This window comes from Haplochromis burtoni, unplaced genomic scaffold (genome assembly GCF_018398535.1).
Source record: "Haplochromis burtoni strain Fernald_Lab_line unplaced genomic scaffold, NCSU_Asbu1 Contig_328, whole genome shotgun sequence".
NCBI classification, from domain to species: Eukaryota; Metazoa; Chordata; class Actinopteri; order Cichliformes; family Cichlidae; genus Haplochromis; species Haplochromis burtoni.
Genome location: NW_024582689.1, coordinates 434,343 through 457,319, shown reverse-complemented (window position 1 = coordinate 457,319; position 22,977 = coordinate 434,343). Strand labels below are relative to the sequence as shown.

The window sequence follows — 22,977 nt, the reverse complement described above, 5'->3', positions numbered from 1 at the left end:
CCTTGTTCTTTCTTGCTGTGAGACAGCAGTGCTAACCACCGCGCTGCTCTTTATATATTGTACTTCTAGTTTCAATTCTGTTAAGTGGAAGAAGTGAAAGCAATTACTAACATCCTGTTGCAAAGGGAAGCAGAGAACAGCAGGCAGTGGAGTTGACACAGGCATATGTGTTTTTCAAAAGTTTAGTCTCTGCTAGAGTGCCTGATGATCCAGCCCAAACTACAAGCGTTCAAGCCTAATCCTAAAAGCAGAGAGCACGTCTACTTTTGCCACAGCATTCTGGATGAATGTTTTTCAGGGAGCTTTTACAGCAACGTGATATAATAATGAATAACAGTAGTCAAGCCTAGAAGTAATACAAGCATGAACTAACCTTTCAATATGAGGAAGTGTGTTTCTATTTTAGCAGTATTTCCCAAATATAAGGTGTTGGTCTCTACATGCTATTGTGGCACACATTCCCAAACTGTCAGCTAGAATACCACATAACAGCTCCACAAGTAGGAAGGAAGGAAAGCACAATATACATGCATGTAATATAAATTAAGCTAACAGGTGATAAAAAGTAGATATATTGGTAATCTTTAAATGTATTTACTTACAAATCCTAGCTTTAGCTGATCTATTAAGTGCCCCACGTACAGGTAAATATACAGTTAATTGCATAATATTGAAAAAGGAACAAGGGTTTCACTCATTTTTAATTACAAACCCACTCAGGGGTTTTCCACCTCTGCTTAGATGGGCTGAAAGTTGCCCATAGGCTTGGTGCCGATTCAGAAAAGATAAAGGTTGAATATTTATTCTGCCTCTTGCTCAAATTAAAAGACGATAGGAACAGGAGGAACTCATTTTCTCACACCGAGCCATCCATCGATCCAGCACATACATCAGACATCATTCACAAGCGACGCTTCGAGCTCAGTGCAGAAAAACACAGGTGTATAATGTATAAACCATTACTGCCTTTCTCTGAGGGATTGTCCTGACATTGTGTGCCTGCATGCTCACAGAGAGGCATTGAAGTGAGTCATTGTTAATGCTTTTAATGGTTTTCCTGCAGTTACAAGCAGAAAGTCTGTTGTGAAGGCCAAACCGCTGATGACTTCTGAAACGTGTTCTGGGAACTGCAGCTGAGCAGCAGGTCACCTTTGTTCAAATTCAAATACATTTAAGCAGCAAACGTGCACAAATATCAACACTATTATTAGATACCAGGAATTACGACTATCTAGTTTTATATATGGGCCTTTCGACTTTGTAATTTTACTGCTTTTACATTTTTCCAAGATTTGGGGAATGCATTGAAATGTTGTTTTGAATGTGTGCGTGATGGTCTTTGTGGATTGCACTGAGTGAGAACAGAATGCACCCCATGCTAGAGAACAGACATCTTTTCTCAGTCGTGAATTAAAGCTCCCTTTTTTTTCTGTGTGGCAGTACAAATTGTTCCACCTTGAAAGGAGCAATAACAGCGACTTCAGTCAGGCTCTGTCTGCACTTGCCCACACAGTAATGAGACGAGGTCTAATCAGACAAAGTGAAAACACCTGTGTGGGTGGCCCGTGACCATTTAGAGGCTTTAGTTCCCAAACAGTTTAAACACAAAATTAAAGAGCCTACACGGGTCGTCTGTTCATCTTCGGGGGGCGCGCCGTGTCCCTCAGCACTGACACGTTAAACTCTTGGATGCACGTCATTCTCGCGTTTGAACTTGAGTCTATTCTCCTTCTCGTTCACCATCTGACGCTGCTTGATTTTCATATCTGGCAGCAAGTTTACATCACGAAGATGGATCTGTGTCCTTGCTGCTTATGTGGTCGTCAGTCTGTGCTTCAGCTGTTTCCCATAAGAGCCGAGCTGCCTGCAGGGTGCAGATTCGCAACCCTCAAATCATCTCGTCTCTGTGCTTTAACCCTGTAATGCCAAGTGTGTAATGTTTGATGCATGGATTTCTGTGAGTTTTTGAGACTAAGAAGTTTGGGGGCATATAGGAAAATAAAAAAGAAGTGTCTGGGTTGAAAAAGAGACATTGAGGCAAAAATCTGAAACACATACTGTTTGCAATACTTTGGAAATCAGGTAAAAGTCTCTGTGCAGAAGTGATATGTAGTACTGTAGGCTTCTTTCGGCTGCTTCCTTAATGTGGCTTAAATAAAGCTGACCACAACTACAGATCTGCAGCCTAAGTAGATTTTAATTGGAAACTTCCAACCAAACATGTGATCAGTAATGGATTCTGGGTAACCATTCGTGACATGGTGCTTGTCAGGGTGCACCGATTTATCCTTAAAGCACAGAGGGGCAATTTTGAGTTACTTTCCTCTGCAGTTATTTTTTGTGCCGGTCTTGGAGTTCTCTAATTATATGTGAATGTTTTAAAATAAAACACTTTTCTGAACCATTTATCAATTCTGTGAGATTAATTCTGAACAATCTGCAAGCAACTGAAACAAATAATGCACTGAACTGACATCTGCCTGCCAGACTCCACATAAGTTATTTTCTTCGATGCTCTATAAAGTCCAACAGTTAGCGTGTTTGTTGACATGGCTAGCATAAATTGGTGAAAGTCAATGTTGTGAACTTTTCCCCTTAAAGCTTCCCATATTCAGTGTTGGAAAAGCCACTTACTCTTTCCCCTAATGAAAAATAGCCTAAATGTTAAAAAACATTTTTTTTTAAAAATGAAAAATTTAGTCATTTTAGCTCTCCTGATGTGATGAAACTTTTGTTGCTGACACATCACATTTCTACAGTCACAGGCAACTTCAATGTAGCTTGCCATCACCAGTGTGTGAATGAATGGGTGAATGACTAAATGTAGTGTAAAGCGCTTTGGGGTCCTTAGGGACTAAGTAAAGTGCTATACAAATACAAGCCATTTCCAAGTAGCTTGAAGACGTTTCACCTCTAATCTGAGAAGCTTCTTCAGTTCTAGGGTCAAATGGTGGAGAGTCCCAGATTTAAGCCCTGTGGGAGTGTCCCCCCAAAGAGGGACAATGGACCCCCTAATGAGCCTCTACCTAATGACACAAGCCAAGGTGTGAAAACAGGTGTAGGTCACAATCAACCAAGGTTTCGGGTGAGCTCATTTTTTAAATGATGGTTATCTGGTGCTAAAGGGCCCAAAGTGTGCCAAGAAAATTGAGAGTCATCAAACCAGACAACATTTTCTCAGTCTTTTAATATCCAATTTTGGTCAGCATGTGTGAATCGGTCTTCTGCTGCTTGTGGTGCATCTTGAGATGCTCTGCTGCATACCTCAGTTCTAACCAGTAGTTATTTGAGTTAATATTACCCCCCACTTAACATTAAAGCAGTCTGGCCATTCTCCTCTTACATTAATAAGGCACGTTTCCTCAGAACTGCCTCTCACTGGACATTTTCTTTTTCAGAGCATTCTTTGTAATACTTTAAAACATTTTTTTAAGTAGTTCCCTTAAATCTTTGAGTAAAATTCTAGCTGCTCATCAGTTTCTAAAATACTCAGACCTGCCTATTTGGCACCAACAATCGCGACAGATTCAGACCTACCATGCCTGAATCATGCAGTTGCTGTCATGCGATTAGCTGGTTAGATTTGTGTGTTAACAAGCGGTGAGGGTTTGTAGTTAAAGAGGGCTTGTTTTCACACGACCACCTGACTCTGGAAAATGATGATCGGTGGGGCGTAAACACAGAATTTAAAACCTGTTTTCATTTGTTGTTAATTGAAACCTTCCCTGGTCTTTTCCGTCTCTGATTAAGAGGATTGACAGCGTTGTCCAACAGAAGTGGAGTCTGGGCTGAGGCCTGTTCTAACACCATCTGTCACTTTGGAGCCTTTTTCCTCTTCTTTCCACGTGCACCACTTTGTGCTCCCTCTCACTCAAAATAATGAGAACATCTGCACATCCACTGGTGTGTTTAATAAATTTAATGAATCAAGAAAACAAAACAAAACCGTATTAAATGATGATAAAACTTTTATTTTGTTAAAACCTTCGATTTTTTTTGTTTAGTATTTTCATTATTTTCGAAATAACATAGCATTACGTACAGAAGGCACTTACAAAAACAAGTTAAATTACAGATGCTGTTATTATAAACATTAAATTACTGATTAAAAAAAGAATGATAAAGAAATGAAATGACAGCACCATTGGCAACTTCTGAACAGTACATCTCAAATAAAAATTTAGCATGATTCAAATCTACAGTACAATAGAAACAAAAGTCATTTGTTACAGGTGTAATAATGCCCGAGCTATGCTTTTAAGTATAACTTAATCATCAGGATGAAAAGCTTCAACTCAACAGGTTTGTATTTTTTTCACTAGTCAGAGGTTCATTTATTTTTATATATTAGGCTTCGTGGTTTCCGCGCTGTTCAAGTCCTGGTAAATCTCCATCAGGCGAGTGGCCTCTCTCTGCCCTGATAGCAAAGCACCATGGGTAGTGGAATAGTATTTTCTGTGGGTGGCCTCTCCAGCAAACAGGACCTGTAAGGGCTGAGCAAAGAGGGGAGGAGAGGAAACCAGAGAGGGAACAAAAATGAGATTCAATCACGATCCATCAATGTCATCATGTTGGGGTTTTTTTGTTTCTCCTGAGGCACTCGCTCCTATTTCACTCCCTTGTTAGTGCTCCACATGTAGGAGGCTACAGAAACTTTCCTGAGGGCTCGGGATTTCACTTTGCCAGGGTTGTACACTTCAGCAGAAGGGGGTCATGCCGTTCCTTCAGCAGTGTCAAGTGAACACACGGATCCTCCACCCCCACACTCCTAGCCCCTTCTCCCTTTCACCCAGAATGCATCGAGTTTCATGGTCTAGACTTTTGGCCTGCAATCAGCACTTCGGACCCTCCTGACACCAGCTGTATTCGCTCTGCACCAGCTGGGCTCTGACATGTATGTGATGACGCGGCCACACTGGGCACATGATCTCTGAGTGTGGCCGAAGGTTGTAAACAAACCATGAGGGCAAAAACACTGCCATCCCAAACGTCTACACTCAGAACAGTTCAGCTTCTAAGTAAAAAATATAAGATTTCAAACTATAAAATAATCAGTAAAACATTTTCTAGAAAGGGAACTGTGGAAATAATTATAAAGAAAAAGTGTAAAGTCAACATACAGTATATGGATAAAAGTGGTAAAATGGTCAATAGACTGGCACTTACATGGCACTGTTCTACTCAAAGAGTTTGTGTAGTGCATTAAAAAAAAAAAGGATGTCTACTAATCAATAAATGACAACTAAATATCTAGCAACTGTAATGTAAGCAGTTCTTACTGGAGCCTTGGTGCTATTGGCATAAGGTAGTGGCATGGCCAGCTTTTCACAGTCCGCACCACTGGATCCGACTCTGGTGAAGGAGTAGGAGCCTCGGATGTACGGGTTGCTGCCCCATGAGGAGCGCAGGATGCGCCGGGGCTTTGGAATGTCGGGGTTCCCTGGAGATGGACGAAAGGGTGGAAAGACAAAGGAGTCAGCTGAGATAAAAAGACAATGACAGTCAGCAGGTCGACAATAGCTGCTCTTATTATCCGTCACAGCTCTCACTGTGGCAGATCCAACATGTTTATGAGCTACCATGTCAGTGGGTTAGGATGCTAAGATTTAAAAACCATCCCTAAAACAACAAAAGCAGAGAACGATAACTGATGGTTGACATTTCATGAGCCACCATCATCATCAGGTGTGAAAGAAAGAAATGTCTGTACAACAATTTCAAAGCAACTCCAAGTTGTTGAGATGTTTTTCAGATACCTCTAAAATGGTAAAATTATATGAAAGACCAGCAGCTAACCTGGACTAGCTTTTACACTTGGATGTTTAATCTGCCAACACCAATCAACTTGTGACTGTGTGCGAGCAGAGAGGCACCAGTGAGTGATGCAATTAAGCAAACAGCTGAAGGGATTAAACCACGCTGACCTAAATGAGGAGCGACTGTATGTGTTTGGCTTCTCTGTGCAAATTACAGTCCACTGACCTTATCATGAAGTGACAGTAAGTGTCTCTGTGACCTACTTCTGAGGTAGAATATAATCCGAGACCTTTCCTCTCTGCACTTCTTACCTTATGCAAGTTGCCAAACAGTAGTGCGTGTTACATTTTAGCTTCCAGTCACTTTGAAGCAGTTAGTCAGCCTTCTGTTTTTTTCCCCAGTTGCGCAAGATGTGACGTACATCATGTAACTGGTAGCAGCAAGTACTGGATTGTTTGTGTATGTATAAAAGAAGGGATGGTTAAAAATCCCAGTGACAATAAATGACTCTCTGCCTTGTGCAACATCAGCTCTCTGAGCGGTGACACGAGACTGGTAAGCTGCTGTTCACCGAACACAAAGAAGGCACCAGAGTCATTCAGCGGTATTATCTCTCAGCCTTTCTTTGCAGAAAAAAAAAGGTGCTTACATCACAGCTGAAAGGTGACATCATTTCCTTTCTATGAAGTACAATGACCCAACCTTAATCATAGTACAAATGAGTCACTGAACTCACAGCCTCAGACTGAACCGTGTTAGTTTTAGATGACTGATTCTTAGTGAAGGCTTCACTAGAATTAAAGAAGGAGGTTACAGCTGAATTTGCCTGGTTTATTAAATCCACAGAAGTGAAGATTATAAAAGTAGAGATCTCTTATTTGTCCTCAATAGTTCTTTGTTAGTTAAACTAGATCCTATTTTAAATACAGTTTTAAAAAGTCATAAGAATAGCATATCTTGTTATGAGCGTAAAACTGTCCAAGCTCTATACATCTGCGTCTACATGCCCTCACCTGTAAAGCGCCTCAGCAGCTCAGTGCAGGTCTCGGCCACCGTTTCGTCATCGCAGCGCTCCATGTACAGCGCCTCCTGCCCACAGATCCAGCCGCTCAGCATGTAGCCGTAGCGCTCAGGTGGATAGAGGACATCAAAGCTACAGATTTTTTTGTACCACAGCTCCTCGGGGTAGGCCAGCTGCTCCAGTTGGGCCTCGTCCTCCCACACAAATTGGATGCTGTTACACTCGGGGCTCCAGAAGGGCTCCTCAAACTCCAAGAATATCTTGTCGGTGGTGCTGATGCCCAACTTCTCGATGGCGAGGACCTTGTCCTCGGGAAGAGAGGGCGAGAACATGGCTTCGTGGTTTTGCTTCAGCACGCCCAGAGAGGTCGTCACGATCACGTGGTCGGCCATGATCCACTCCTCATCCTCGCACTCCACGCTGACAGGGTGACCCCGCATCACAGGCTGGCTGCTGTGGTTGTTTTCATTGTGGTTGTCGTCGCTGCTCTTAGTGATCACCTCCTGATGCTGGGCTGAGTAGTTCCAGTGGATGCAGCGCACCGGCTTGCGAAGGCAGATGGTGTGGGAGGGGATGTCCTGGGCCAGGAGCTCCATGATCTTCATAAAACCTTCAGGGATGACATAATGTGCCCCGGGGATCTCTGTCCACTCACCAAACTCACTCAGGGACACCTCGTCCATACTGGGAGAACTGCTTTCACAACTTTCCACCTGAAACATGATGCAACATCAACATAGAGGATCGGGTGTCAATAAAGTAGCAATGCTAACATTCAAAATCAAACCTCTGCAGCCATTAAAGTATTTACTGCGTGTCAGCAAGTCATCTCTGCAGCTACTGCACTCAACAAATCAGCATGAATTAACTAGTTTAAACATACTGGGAATACACAGGGTTTAGAGGACAGCTACACCTGCTTCTGGCTCATTAGCTGGTGAACCAGTATGGCAGCAGTTACCTAATGTTTGCCATTTGCTTCCCTGCTGCCTTTCTCCACATGCACTCACTTTATATTCACTTTAAAATATAAAGTTATACAGGCTATAACTTCAGTTCTATGAGGATGTACCTAGGCCACTAATGAGCTAGGTTAGCATAGCTTTGCTTGTACTACTTGCAGGGTTGATAGAAAATTAATGTTTTCAACAACTATGTGAGGCGACAGTCAATCAAGATCTATTTGTCTATCTAGTTGTGGTCAAGTAAATCTCCCTAGGGGACACATGACACACTGGGACTGTTATGCCATGTTATTGACTTCATCCCTTTATGAGCTAATTGGCGACAGAAGAGGATGGTAACGAAAGAGGAAGATGGAGGCAGAGGATCTGCTACTGCGATGCGACCGTTAATGGCAGCAGGTTAAAGTAACAGTCCCAGATTCTCATGTAGTCTCTAGGAAAATGAATCGCTCACCCCAATTAAAACAATCCAGGGTGATCACTAAGCAGTATCCTGAGAGGTGGACTATGCAGGCTCACATTAAACTGGAAAATGTGATCATTGCTGTGACTTGTCACCCCAATTTAACTGATTAAAGTGAATTACAGGCAGCTAGCCCATGCTAAATGCTAACCACAGCAATGTTAGCCTACTTTATGAATGAAAGATTTGGGTTGCTATGGCAATCATACCAGACAGATGCCCCATTCCCATGTAAATGACGTATGTTAGCAAGATCGTTTTTATTTATCTGCAAGTTGTATTTACGCCGCTCACTGTGCCTTTTTTTTTTAAATTTATAATATTTATTTGTCCATTGATAGCTACATAGATTATAGGCAGCGATAAGGAAACAAACCAAAGCTTCAGGGTTTATGAGTATCAGTTATTTTCTAGGACTCCAAATTTACAAATGTTTGTCTTCAAAAGAAACAACGCACACCTTGAGGTACTGCTGTAGCATGGACAGTTTGACTTTCTTGGTGCTGTCAGAGTCATCAGGATCCAACATGATCTTCTTGCGGACCACGTCTCGTGTAAAAACGCCAACGCTGTTCTGGCTCTCAGCACAGACCGGTTTCCCGTTCTTGAAGAACTCCTGAGTCAGCTCGTACACCTAAACGAGAGCAAAAGGCAAGGAACGATGTAAAGAAAGCAGGGCATTGTGAAATGAGGAACTAAAAGAAACCAGTTTATTTCAGTCCAGGCCAGATTTCTGTACTTGCAGGACTAAACACTGGCATCATGGCGAAACACTACAGACAGAACAAGTTACAACACATTACAGGCCGGTAAAAAGCAGAACAAAGACAGCGGTAAAGGACACTATGAAGAAATGCTGGTGTGCTGACAAAATGTGCTTCCACAATGTCGATTATAAACCATTTCCTAGAAAGAACAGCCAGTAAGGACCACATCAGTTATGCATCAACATGTATTGAGTCAAAACATAACAGCGCAAAGCTGTTGTCTCGACTTCCAGTTAATGAATCCCTGACTTTCCGAATGCAGCCCATGTACTGGAGTTTAGACATTTCAGGTTGAATGTTATGCTTGGGCCTAAGTACAAATGGTTCTAACTGACTTCCTGACTCTACCTCGTCTTCCCAACCCCCAAATTCCCCTTGTGCCTGATGGTTTCTTGCTTGATTGCATGTGTGTTGGTCATTTTCTTAGCTCTGATCTCTCTCCCAGCTCTGTTTTAAATCAGCATGTGCACAATGCTGAGCTATTTGCTGACTGTTACAAACTACTGTTTCGCTCAAGGAATAATCACTGAACCACACCCGTTTTCACACCTTGGCTCATGTGATTAGGTAGAGGATCATCAGGGGGTCCTTTTGTCCCTTTTTTGTTTTTTTTTTTGGGGGGGGGGGGGGGAAACTTCCCACAGGGTTAGAGGAAGTGGGTCCTCTCTGTGGGGGGAAACTCCCACTAGGTTTATATCTGGGACTCTCCACCATTTGACCTTAGAACTGAAGAAGCTTCTCGGATGAGAGGTGAAACATCTTCAAGCAACCTAAAGAAGTCCAGACGCTTTTCTTTCCAAGCTCCTTAAATCACTGAAGTTATTTTTGTTTTCATTGCTTGTGACATTTTTCTTTTTTGCTGGCTGCAGGTGCTGTGAGTGTAAACTGACAGGAACACTGATCTGAATTTGGCTTTTATTAAATTCTGATTTTTGACATTTCATAGTGATTTTCTAGTGAAAAATGAAGGTTGATTTAACTTGATATACAATAAAAAAAAAACCTTTTAGATTGCTGCATAAATATATTACAAGTGAATGAATAAGACCTAACACCTAATAGAGAGAGAACAATTAAACTATACCACATAAATATTAAACATAATCAACTTTATTCATTAAGGAAACAACTCAATATTACACATGTGAAAGGGACAGTAACCAATGCTGAACCTCAAGGATAAACCCAGCACAGAGCATAAGAAGCAACCTTCATATGACACGGACCATAATCATTAAGGGTGACAGAGTGTTCACCCCTGTCCACATCACTCCTCAGCCTGGGCTGGATGATATCACAGTACACCGTGTGGTAAAAGGGAAGTGATCCTGTGCAACTTTGCGGCCCACAAAGTTGCACAGGATCACTTCCCTTTCAAAGTCAAACCAATTTTTTATACGCATCACAAATACCAAGAGAGCTTGTGCAATATGTGCATCAAAGCATGCACTATATTCACAAGAGCTGGAAAACTGGAGTGATTTGAACAGCATAGACTCATTTCACTGTAAGAGGACAATTCACCACAAATCTTCAGGTTTTAAAATAATGTAAAGCTCTTTTTTCTGCTCATATCTGCGAAGCTGTAAAATTCAGATTCGTCACTGCACAGATGCTGAAAAGAAAAATGTGTGTGTGCTGCTATACCTTCTCTCTGTAAGTGCTTTTCCAGATGTGACCTACTTAAACAACAACTTACACAACAGTAAAAAAAAAAAAAAAAGTAATGAGCGTGAGAAGACTTGCTACAGTAAAATCACCTTGCTCACTACAATAATTTATTGAAGCTGTTCCAGCCTGTTTTTCCATGTCTGCACAAATGCGTTGCTCTTGTGCATCACTTAATCCACATTCTTATTAATCCAGCCTAACATATTCTGGATTTAAAATCATGGATTACAGCTAGAACAAAGTGAGCCTGCACAGTGAGTTTGTTCAATGGTTATCGCTGACCTTATATAATCTGGCTACTGCCGACAATATGTGGCAAAATTTCACTTGCATATTGAGTTGTTATGCAGGTTGAACATCCAGCATCTCTGTTCGTGCACACTTCCATTTTTGCATGCTGATGTGTGCATCCAATTGTGCGCACATGTGTCCCCTCACCTCATTGTACAGGTCACTGAACTCTTCCACCAGGTCCTTGGGGATCCTCTTCCCGACATTGGTCTGGTAGTGAGCCACACCGTTCTTGGTGTACAGGCTGATGCGTCCCACGCTCCTCTCCCCATCTGTGGTGTGTTCAAGCAGCCCGTTGTCCTCCGCCAGGTGGTATACTGGGTTCCCATTGGCACCATGGATCCAGGTAGCGCCAAGCTCCAAAGTTGCTTTTCCTGTAGTACAGAAAAATCAATAGAGATTAATTTAAAGAACACAGGGTCTCCTAAGTGCCCCTGAGTGATGCAGTATATACAGTCTTCTTGGCTCAAGCACAATCACTCTGGAGTTTTGGGTAATTATAGAGTTCAAAAGTAGGTCAACGCAATTAAAATACCAAAGCTAAAGCCCCAGTGGAATACCATGAATTTTTTTTTCTGAGGATAATAGCATCAAACCCACTGTATGTGTTCACTTTTTGATAAAACGACAGAAGTAACCACACGCACTCAAGCACACAAACATGCATTTACATAACACACAACTAACACAGCACCTAACATTTAGACTTACGTGTAACCGAATGCGTGCATGTTTTTTTACATGTGGCTCCTTTAATGCGCACATAGCCAGGCTCTCATTATTAACCGCTCGTTTGTTCTTGCCAGTTAGAAGAATTCATCATGGTGGAAATCAGTGGAAGGCTAAATTTTTCTTGCCTAAGACTCACAGTTCAGTTGATTTTGTAAGATAATCACAACAACGTCACTAAAATATGTAGAAATGCATTTGAGGAAGTGCGGTTTTTGGCATATTCAGGAAATCCTGATTGTGTGACTGTATGACTGATTACCAGCACAGTTTAACTGAAACTAACCAATCAAAGTTAAAAACTGACCATATGTCAAATATTGTCTTCTTGGGAAAACCTTAGCAGATTTTAAACTGTTACCTGGAATTTTTTTTTACCTAAATAGGGCAAAATTGTTAACTTAGTTTTTCTGGCATAAAATTCAAAACCTTTTCTGTACAGTTATTGGGTTCATAAGGGGCCTTATGCAGGTCTGTATGTTTAAAATAAGATCAATAAGATGCTGCAAGTTAAAACTAAGACGAACATGGCTAGGTCAGTTTACCTAATTAGCACATTTTGTTTAACAGTGAAGTGAAGTGGCTTCCTAAAGCTAGTAGCTAGCTACCTACAGAAACCATTTTGCAAGTTTTTGTGTTTTATTCATTCATCAAAATTTTTTTTAAGCTTTTGGGCTTCATCCATAAAGATGGACGTAGCTTCCAGGTATGACAGGTGAAGTCAGTGCTGAAGTGCCTTATGGCATTTACATGGTCATCAGGGAAGGACCTTTGAGCAAACAGCCGCGTAACTACAGGGGCTGTTTGGCTATTGGCTCAGTTACTAGCTTCAGATTACATATAATAAAACATTTTGTAAATTATTTTCATTCTAAATGCCTTCTTGGGTCAGGACTGTGTGCATTTAGTGAACAATAAGACGGCAGCAGCGAAAATGCTCAGCTCACCATAACAGGACTTCATGTACGTGTGAGTGACGAGATGGTGGCTACGCCCAACTATTTTATTCACCATTTATGTGAAGTTAAGCTAGATGCCCTCATATTTTAGCTAACAGATAAAACTGAAATCCATTTAAAAGTGCAACATGTAGCAATTTTCATATATTAAAACAGTTTGTAATGATCTGTTAGCTAATGCTAATTTAGTTGCTCATGCTGATAAACAGCCAGCTTTCTAATGTTGACTTGAGTGGATAAAGTTGATTCAATCACACTCTCGGGGCTGATAAATTGCTGTTTTCCAATATCTTTAACAGCCAACTTAGACTCTTAATCACACTCGTGTGGGTAATGTGACTTCTTATTAACCAAACAAAATCAAAACAGAGAAGCTTTCCAAACGACTTAACCAGTGACCTCGTCCATGATCCATTCAAATGATTGCCAGTAAGCACAATGGTTTTCTAGAGACTTTGCCCCATCGTATAATATAACTTGACGTAGAACTTCATGATTTAATCAACTGGAGATCTCCATTCTACCCGTTAACCCAATTAGTGTGTGATGCTAATTTTTGGGTTAAGACAGAAAAATCCTCCCACCGTGCTGAACGCTCTGAACTCTCCCGCCGATGTGGTCCGATGCCTCTAGGACAGAGACATCAGTGAAGCCGTTTTTCAGTAGGATCTTAGTTGCGGCCAGGCCAGCCAAGCCAGCTCCAATCACTACTATTCGAGGCTGCCGATGAATACGTAGGCCGCTACTAAGAGGATCATCAGTGCTGTCTGAGGAAATTTCACAACTTTGCATGCCGTCCAAACTCCTCTGCAATGAAGGCTGGGGACAGAGCAAAGAACAAGAACCAAGTTACAAATGATGACACTGACAGGAGGGTGACAAATACACATGTAAAACTCATAAACTCCACATTATGTAGTTTTGCTATGTATAGGAAAGGTTAGGGAACTACTGAGAGTGCATTTTTTACTTGACACTGGAACCTTTAGAGCAAAACTACCCAAGAGGACAATAAAGTCTAAAGCTATTTAACTCAAATTTGCTATGTACATGTAAAACAAGTGTAACAGCAACACAACATGTGTATATCTGTGCGTGCGTGTGTTCATAAAGTGCCAATTTGCTCAGAGGTTCTACATCAAGAAAGATCAGCTTTAAGTCTGTCAAACTCTTAGCTTCCAAAACCCTGTTTTTAGAGCCTGAGGCGACTATCCATGGTGATGATTTCAGTTTGAGGACTTTTCGAAACCCAAAACATTTACAGGTGTTCCCTGCACATCTGTGCTGTTGGCTGCCTGACAAACGTATTGCCTGGGCATGACTTCACCACCCTCAGGACGATGACAGAAAAAAGTGGCAGGGTTTGTTAAAGGCAGTTACCTTGGAGAGGAATTGATGATAAATATAAAAAAGACATATAAAAAGAATGGAATTTAAATTCTCTCTCACCAGTTTCACCTACAGAATAACAAGGACGTGGTGAAAATAAGATAATAAAATGATCTTGTTCAGCGAATGTAGCATACACAAGACGATGATTTATTCACACTACCCAACCAAACCAGAACTTTTTGACCAGTAGACCTCAAACCAGAGTCAAATCTGGGCCTCTTTGATGCTCTGCTTGTTGGTCTAAGTATGTGCTTGTTTTAACACAAAAATAAAGCCACACACAACCTATTTTACAACTGGTAAGTCCTGCTTATTGGCATTCCTGTGAATATAACCAACATTTACAGCTGTGTTTATACCTGTGATTAACTTAATGCCATGCGGCTAATGTTCTGCCTTCCCATAGTGTGTCTGTTTATTATTAAGCACAAGGCCAAATTAGAAGCGATGAGACAACCCTGTTATTTCCATCAGAGAATAGACTATACAAAGGCACAAAAGCAAACCCTTGCTCATTTCTTGCCAGAGTCCCTCTAATTTAACTGAAACTGCTCAGAGACACCGTGACTGTGAAGACATAACACACAGACGACCTTGTTGTTCAGCCACACAAGGCTGTTCGCTATCGATGTATGGACAGCTGCGGATGAGTGTGGGAAACAGCACGGAGGACATTCCTGAACGTCACTACAAACTAACACTGTAGTTCCTTATGGGAGATATATCGGTCAAAAGTTATCGCCATTATATGATAACGTTTAGGTCTGTTTTCCTACTCCTGACTTGTACAAGCATCAGCATAATGTCTTCTGAGGTAACCCATATCCTGCCAACACACACACACACACACACACACACACACAATCCCTGCACACAAATCCAACACACACACACACACAGAGACACACACACACACACACACACAAAACTCCCTGCTTTGTTACCACAGCAACACCGGAGAGAGTTCAGTACATAATATACTGTTTAGAAAATAGACAGAGTTTCGTTTAGCTTGAGGCCACCCAGCTGAAAGACGTACACGCACTCTGCAGACCGCAACACGACATAACTGTGACACACAATAGGCCTCTGCACAGATATTAAACTTTGACTTGATTTTGGAGTTGTTGTTTTTTTTGAGGAACTGTGTTGTAAGAAAGTTGTGAGCAGTGATAGTTCAGTTGCAAGATCAGCTGATCAAAGAACAAAAAGGCTGTCAGAGAGGAAACCACAAGCTTTGACAGAACATCTGTACGAGAAACGCTCGTATCCGACGGCTGAAACAGATGTGCGTTAAACCCTCAAATCTGCCCGTCAGTACATGACATGTGGCCTGACTTCATGATCCTCCTCGTGAATACAGGTCAGACTTCCTGGATTTGTAAAACAGGGGCTTCTTCCAATATTTACTATGTTTGAGGGGTTCTTTTTTCAGCAATGTTTCAAATCACGGAGCAACACTGTGAATAAAATAATTTTCTTCTTATTTTCCTCTCCCCCGTGGATGATGTTTATTTGTTTTGCTGGAATTTACAGATTTAGACTATAAACTGTATATAAAGACGGATGCAGCCGCCACGACATCACCCACTGACATCGTCCTGCCTAGAAGCTGAGCTTTTGCCGGCTGCTATCTGGGTTTTTTTTTTTTTTTGAAAATGGGTGTGATTGGCATAGCAAACTGAGATACACCCCACAATCTTATGACAGCGACTTGTAAATCACAAGATAAGCTCGCCATAACGCTTATGCTTCTTTATTGTCCTTTGAGATGCTAGAGACCATAAAGCAATTAGAAAAGTACAGGGTGTATCAAATAGAAACATCTGATTTCAAAGTGCTTTAATTCTGCAGTCGTTCACTGGTAACAATCGAAATACGTACTGTTAGAAAAACAGGATTTGGGAGTTTCACGTGTTTTGAAATCAGATGATTGTCACACTCACAATTCCCAATCTGACGAGTGCAGGTTCGAGGCACCTTTACATTGGTTTTACTTTTCAGACCAAGAAGCTATGTCTATCTTTTCTATACACTCTGTAAACTGGAACAATATTGTGTATCCATGGACACATAATCTATTGATTTTCTTTGAGCTGAGAAATGTTCCATTTACTCTCTGCACACAGAAACAACAACAACAAGAAAACAGTTTTAACAATGACACCAATCATCAGTTACATTCCCAGAATCTAAAATTGAAATATGAATTCAGCATCAACATGAATGGATTCATTCACAGGCTTTAAAAGAGGTTGGTGTTAGTCTGCTCTATGTATTTCTGGAACAATAATATATTCATGAAGGACTCAAAAATGTTTTTTTTTTGGTTTTTTCGGTTTTTTAAAACCCAGTCAGGAACTACCATGTCTCTTTGCTCTGCTGCTTCAAAGGCAGTTTGTTTAAGAATGTGGTGTACAAATGCGTTTTTGTGGCATTATGTGATTTTGATTTTTTTTAAATTCTGCAGCTGTTAAGTTTGAACATCACACAGGAAACTGATTTGTGGCAAAAAACAAAACACAATGACAACAACAGAAAAGAGAAAAGGATGCTGGTGAGCTATTAGTTGGGTACCTTTTGGTTTATATCCTGCAGCCCATTGCCTCTGAGCATATGTATGTATGTGCAAAACCTTTTAAGCTAAATTCTTTATTTCACATGATGCAAATGTGTATGATGTTAAACTAGTTTCTACGGATGAATTACGCAAGCGTTTCCTCAGACACAGTCCACAGAAAACACAAGTAACTACGTGAATCATCTCCAGCAGCCAATAAAGACCCACCTTCATGTGTGACTTGTACTTACTGTTTACATTATGATAAATGCCTCAGCTTCTCTGACCACCACTTTGGAGGAGACGCACATTAACACGCTGACCTTGTGTCAGCACTTTCCAATGTTGTATATGACAACATTGTGACAGTCCCAGTTGTTAATTTTTCAGAAACGCTTTCTATCTACCCTCTATATTCCAGAACTGGGACTTTACAGGCTTTGTCTCCCCCCTCCCCACTTCTCCACACACTCGGACTAAGACACTCAGACGTGGGGGAACTTGTGCCTAAAACAAGATCCCAAACCAGGTTTAGGCCATGTTGGAAATCTTGTAAGGTTCATTTTCTTCTTTGCGCTGAAAGGTAAGTGCAACATACCCATCTAGAATAACTCTGATGAAATCTGGCTTGACCTACAAAATAAATCCTATTTCACTGTTAAAATTCACCTGAACGGATGATGATCTAATTGATGGAAAGCATTTAATCTCTCTCTCACACACACACACACACACACACACACACACACACACACACACACACACACACACACACACACACACACACACACACTGAACTGACAGATTGCGCATCACTCCGTGGTAGCATGTAATTCTATGGCTGGGTAATACACTCGCCACATGTCACCGCACCAGGCTTTACACCACTAGAGCAGATTAATGTGTGGCTTGGCCTTGGGTAGATAGACGGCTGAGGGTGGGGTGGAGTGAGGAGAATAGACGGGGAGGGGAGGGGGTAGGGCTACCATTGACCTAGAAATAGCAATCTACAGTACAGTGTGCGTGCTGGTGGACTTGTCAAGTTGCAGGGCGAGTCTTGGGCTGGAATGTCTTAAATCACTGAGTCTGAGCTCATTCGTGGCTCTCACCTTTACTGCTTTCCTCTCCGCTTTAATTGTGAACACAGCCCTTTCCAGCTGTGTCCACACTCACATCTGCATTTCCTCTTTTGGTCCCATGCGAGTAGTAGCATGGAAATGGACATTTCTAAATCCTTACATGAAAAAAGATGGGGGAAGAAAAATGCAGGGTAGTCGGGCGGGGGGTGTTGCCAAAGGCCAGACATTCCACACTTCTCTCCCATCTCTACATTTCCCAAGCTGGGAGGAAGGACCGGAGGCACCCCGCTCACAAAGACATAAACACTCCACCGACGTGCCCCTTTATACACCACACTGTTCTTCTCCAAATGCAGATAAAGAGGAGAGCCGTGCCCTAAGATGCTGCTGCATCCAATAATTAATGAAATCAATTAGAGATGCACAAAGAGGGTATACAAATGACCACTGATAGAGTCAAAGCATAAAATTCACAAATCAGAAAACATGTAAAGTGAGAAAACCAATTAAAGGTATTTTAAGCTATATTTGTAGGAAATCACGACAGAGGTTAACAACAGGTTTTGTTTTTGGGGTTGTCGAGCTGTAAAAATCCCCTTGATCTACATATAACATTTTTACCTGCAAGGACAACTTTATTTATTAAATCATTTTCATGGATTCATTGATAAAAAAAATTTTAAAGAAGGGGAGTACGAGAAAGTGAGAAGCTGATAAAATAGAACTCATCAATAAGTAAATGATTAAGAATAAAATTAATTAGGTCTAGAAAAAAATCCGATAAACTGAAGATAACGACTTCAAAGATCATTAGAAAAGCAGCAGAGCAGAGAGAAGGTAAAAAAAAATCAGTGGAAATCAGACTGTTTGATTCCCTGGTGGATATCCTGCTTGGATCAGCTGGAGTACAAGCCTCCCCCTGCCACGTATAGCTCAGCTGTGATGCCAAAGTGGCAGCAGTTTGAAACAAAGCAAACTCCGTTACTGCGTTACTTTAACTAATTATCTATGAAAGACAACACGTGATGGTGAGAACAACAACAAACATACAACACATGAAGGCACCTCAAAGCGGACATTTAGCGAGAAGCAAAAACCCACCTTATTCCAGCCTGAGCACTTTGTCCCGACACACACACACACACACACACACACACACACACACACACACACACACACACACACACACACACACACACACACACACACACACACACACACACACACAGAGAGAGAGAGAGAGAGAAAGACCTGCGATACATCAACTAACATCTGATGTGCTCGTCCACCGGCGAGCTTAAACACAGGCAGCAGTGCCCGTTCATATTTTCTCAACACAAACAAGTGGGTCACGTTTTGTGTGTACGGTTGCCTTCAGGACCCCCTGAGCTGTCACAGTGTTTCCACAGATAACAGAGCCTCTTTCCACCCCCTTACGTTAACAATTAAAATCACGGCGGTCCTCTTTACCGTCCCGCTGCTGAATAATAACCTGTTAAATATGTCAGTTTTTCCCTTTAGTAGAAGAGCTGGTTACCTGACTCTCTTGGTCTTTAGCTGTAAAACCTCAGAGCGCTCCGTTTTCCTTTGTGCCGTTTTTTCCTCAGACCGGCTGCGCTTTGTATTTATGCCTGGAAACCAGAAGGAGCCAGTTTTTCCGTGGCGCTGCCTCCTCATTAATAATGCAGCAGGAGCGATGACGACAGACCTGCCCCCCCGCTCCGCCTGTGCCCATAGAGCTGTGGGCTGTACAGACAGCACACACATGCTCATCTATTCAGACAGACATTCGGGCAACGTTGCGTTCCGCGTCATTTTACTTGGTTCATGTGTGTTATTTTTGACCGTGTAGTAGTCGTCTTTTTTACTAAGACCTCCGTAAATCACGTTGTGATTGGTTTCTTGTCTTAAAGAGAGCTATATAAATAGATTTTACTTACATGCATCAGATGGATAGTGTATGATTTCAATCATCAGGATCTGCACAGCCCTGTTATAATGGAAGTTTTTTTGTGATGTAAAAAAAGACACCAATATCTATCTATACTGTCAGGATATGACTGTGTTCAAAATAAACAATCAGATTCAAATCCATGTTAAATAGTAGTCAGAACACACCTGCCACCAGTGTGGCTGATTAAAGTCAAAGATCAGCTGTCCTGAGACTTTTCTGACTTTACTTGGTTGCATCTTACAAAGAGCTTACAAAGCATTGCTGAAAGATATGGTATCAGTCAGGAGAAGGGTGCAAATGATATTCTAAGGCATTAGATACGGTATACTGTGTGAGATAGTGAAGACAGTCATCTAAAAGTGGAGAAAATATGGTGTAACAGTGAAAATAATCATTAAAACATGAACAGTTTGCCCCAGAGTCACATAATCAGACCTGGGCTTTGCACGGCCCCTGGGTCACATCCAGCCCTTTGGTTATTGTACCCTTAGTTACTCATATTTGTATGTGGGTTAACAAATGAGTTTGAGATTATGGAGTTGGCACCAATGCACTCACTGAAAGGTTCCTGGAGATAACGGCATGCTTGAACAGACAGGGACAAATGGGTAGATGTTACAACCGATGGCTATCCAAATCTGACAGAGAAAATTTGAGCCAAAATTGGTTTTGGTGTTCTACACCAGGATTTGTTGCATTTTGCTGTTGATGAAATTTTGTCATAAACATATGAGTTAACTTCATGGGGGTCAGAGCACCAAGTCACAGTGTGTTGCACTTTGGAGGGGCATGAGACTGAACACAGTGACATAGGCCACCACACAGCTACCATAACAGTGGTATTTATCCACATGTGTCTGATCAATTGTCTGTCTCGCGTCAGCTGTGTTACATGTGATTTCTTTCGCCACGTGTCTGATGACCTGTTGTTACATGTGATTTTTTTTTTTATCTAAATCTTTTAAATGTTGGCTGAACTGCAATTTTAAAAAAGTTATTCGTAAAGAGGGAAGTCTTACATAAAGGATGCTGAATGACCTTCAGCACAACAATCCAAAGCATGCTTTCAAATCATGAAAAGAATGGCGTCACCAGAACAAGGCTAACACCAAGACCTGGATCCAGTAGAAATATCTGTGAGGCTGTGAGAAGAGGGCTGTGCACAGGAGATGCTCTCACAGTCTGACAGATCTGGAGCGCTTTTAACACGGGAGAGTGGGCAAGTGTGGCTAAATGAAGACAGTCTGAATGCTCTATTAAAATGAAAAAGTACTTCAACAGTATTAGTTTAAGGATGTGCCCATCGACATAACCAGGCTGTTGTAGTTTTAACTCATAGAAAAATTATTTTATTTTTGTAGTTTTTATCACAGCTTGGCTGATAAGGCTTTGATGGATGTGTTTATTGAGACTAATTTTGTGCCCTCCATGTAAAATGCTGAGAGCATCAGTACAAATTTTCAATTTGTATTCAGGTCTGGGCCTTTAGTTGAACCAGGCCTGAAGGTTCAGTGTAAAAATTTACTGTTATCTGTAAGTGTTCATAACTTTGGCTTTTTATTTTTAATATATTGTATATTTTTCACAGAGCTGGATTCATTGTACATAATGAACAATCCAGAGTAGGAATAGCAGTTTAAAATTTATTTGAGATTTTGCACCGTGTGTGTGTGTTTTAAAGATTATTGCCTGACCTGTGTGCAAACAAAAAGATGTTGTATAGTTCTGAGTAAATCCAGGGTAAGTGGCTATTAAGGAGGATGAATTATAACATCTGTTGGTACATGATAGGAGATTAGACAGATAAAGAGGGTGTTTATCCAGCATGGCTTTATAATTAAAATAGATTAATTTGTTTTGATAGGACCAGGATCATTAAGTACACAATAATGTGTGGTGCACAAAGAACTGGTCATAAAAATAGTCAAAGCAAACAACTGCAGAGTAGAGGTGCATTATTACCCTTTAACATCATTTTTCCATTGCACTCCCTCTTAAGGTGTGAATAGGAGCATGTAAAACATTAAAAATAAGAAAAAAGTATCAAACAACAAACAGCTTTAACACAGTTAAGGGGTTAATGTAAAGTAACCTTTAAAAAAATCTACACAATCCCCACAGGTTGAGTCTAGTCTACAGCATCTTACATTTCATAAGAAAGATTTAATGAACCTAAAACCAGTTTGGTCAGGGTTTGAGTTGCATAAAGAAAATCAAAGTTTATATAGCAACTGGGAAGTTTACTGTAGTTACCACGAGTAAATACTAAAAGATATCAGAGGTTTAAATACCACAGAGGGACCAGTTCGTCTTGTTTGTAGGGAGGTGAAATATTGAACCAGTGATAAAACAATGATGAGATCAAAAAAGAATTTAGGAACTGAAGGGCAGCAGGGTAGTATTTGTCAATAATCAATACAAGGTCAGTAAGTATTTGTATCAATCAGAGTGATGTGGAAATATAAGCTATAACCAAAATTTGGCATATCTCAGTGTGTGGTGTACAGCGTGGCCTTAGAAACATTTGAGGAAACTGGACATGTGCAGGACAAAAAAAGAAGTGGCAGGCCTAGAAAATTATATCCAGCAGATGAACAGTATCTGAAAGTCCTGTCCTTCAGAAATAGGAAAAATCCAAACAAAGACCTGACACACGACCTGGATGATGCATCTGAACCTTCAGATGATCCATTTACTGTTCACTGAAGCCTCATCAGAAATGGTCTCAGTGGAAGGTTGTCTGTCAAGAAGCCATTCTTAAGGACAGGAAACAGGGAGAAAAGGCTGAGGTATAGCAAATTACACTAGAACTGGGTGGAAAATCAGTAGAAACACTTGCTATGGAGTGATAAATCCAAAATTTGGCTCAAATTGTTATCAGTACGTACACAAGGGGGAGAAGAGAGAGGTATGAGAGAGGTTTACAGACATCCGTTAAACACAGTGGAGACTGTCTTCTCCGTGACAAGACACAGTATATAAATCAATGTCCCCGCAGTGGACTTGTTTCATGTGGAGGAGGAAATTCCATGGGAAGCAGGAGCTGTTTGTTTAATGGATTGACCCTTAGTTTAACTTCTAGACCACCCCTGACTGTTTTGTCCACAAGTCCAAACCCAAAAGTCAACAGGAAGTTATCCTGATGATTCAGTTGTGCACCTCTCGGATGTCTTCGGCGTTTGTTCTCAGGCTGATAATTGTAGACGTTGATCTTGCACGATGCCACCCTTCCTGTGCTGTGCTTTTTCGGTGCTTAGTCGAAAGACGGAAGTTTGAATCTTTTGAATAATCAGCAGATTATTCATAATGTGCTGATTTAGTCTTTCAGGCACATTGTCCCAGTCCAAAAAAAATATCAGCTGACTCTTA

The 22,977-nt window shown here is 41.2% G+C and overlaps 1 protein-coding gene across 1 annotated transcript; it reads right to left on the bottom strand.

Annotated features, from left to right (window-relative positions):
• Positions 1 to 3,904: 3,904 nt before the first annotated feature.
• smox (spermine oxidase) lies at positions 3,905 to 19,331 on the bottom strand. Its single transcript, XM_005942001.3, has 7 exons — positions 19,192 to 19,331; positions 13,208 to 13,442; positions 11,083 to 11,309; positions 8,667 to 8,840; positions 6,771 to 7,491; positions 5,280 to 5,440; positions 3,905 to 4,493 (listed from the first exon to the last, which is right to left on the bottom strand). Exons 2-7 carry the CDS (start codon positions 13,413 to 13,415, stop codon positions 4,341 to 4,343), a joined length of 1,644 nt encoding a protein of 547 aa, XP_005942063.1. The 5' UTR covers positions 13,416 to 13,442; positions 19,192 to 19,331; the 3' UTR covers positions 3,905 to 4,340.
• Between the last annotated feature and the right edge of the window lie 3,646 nt (positions 19,332 to 22,977).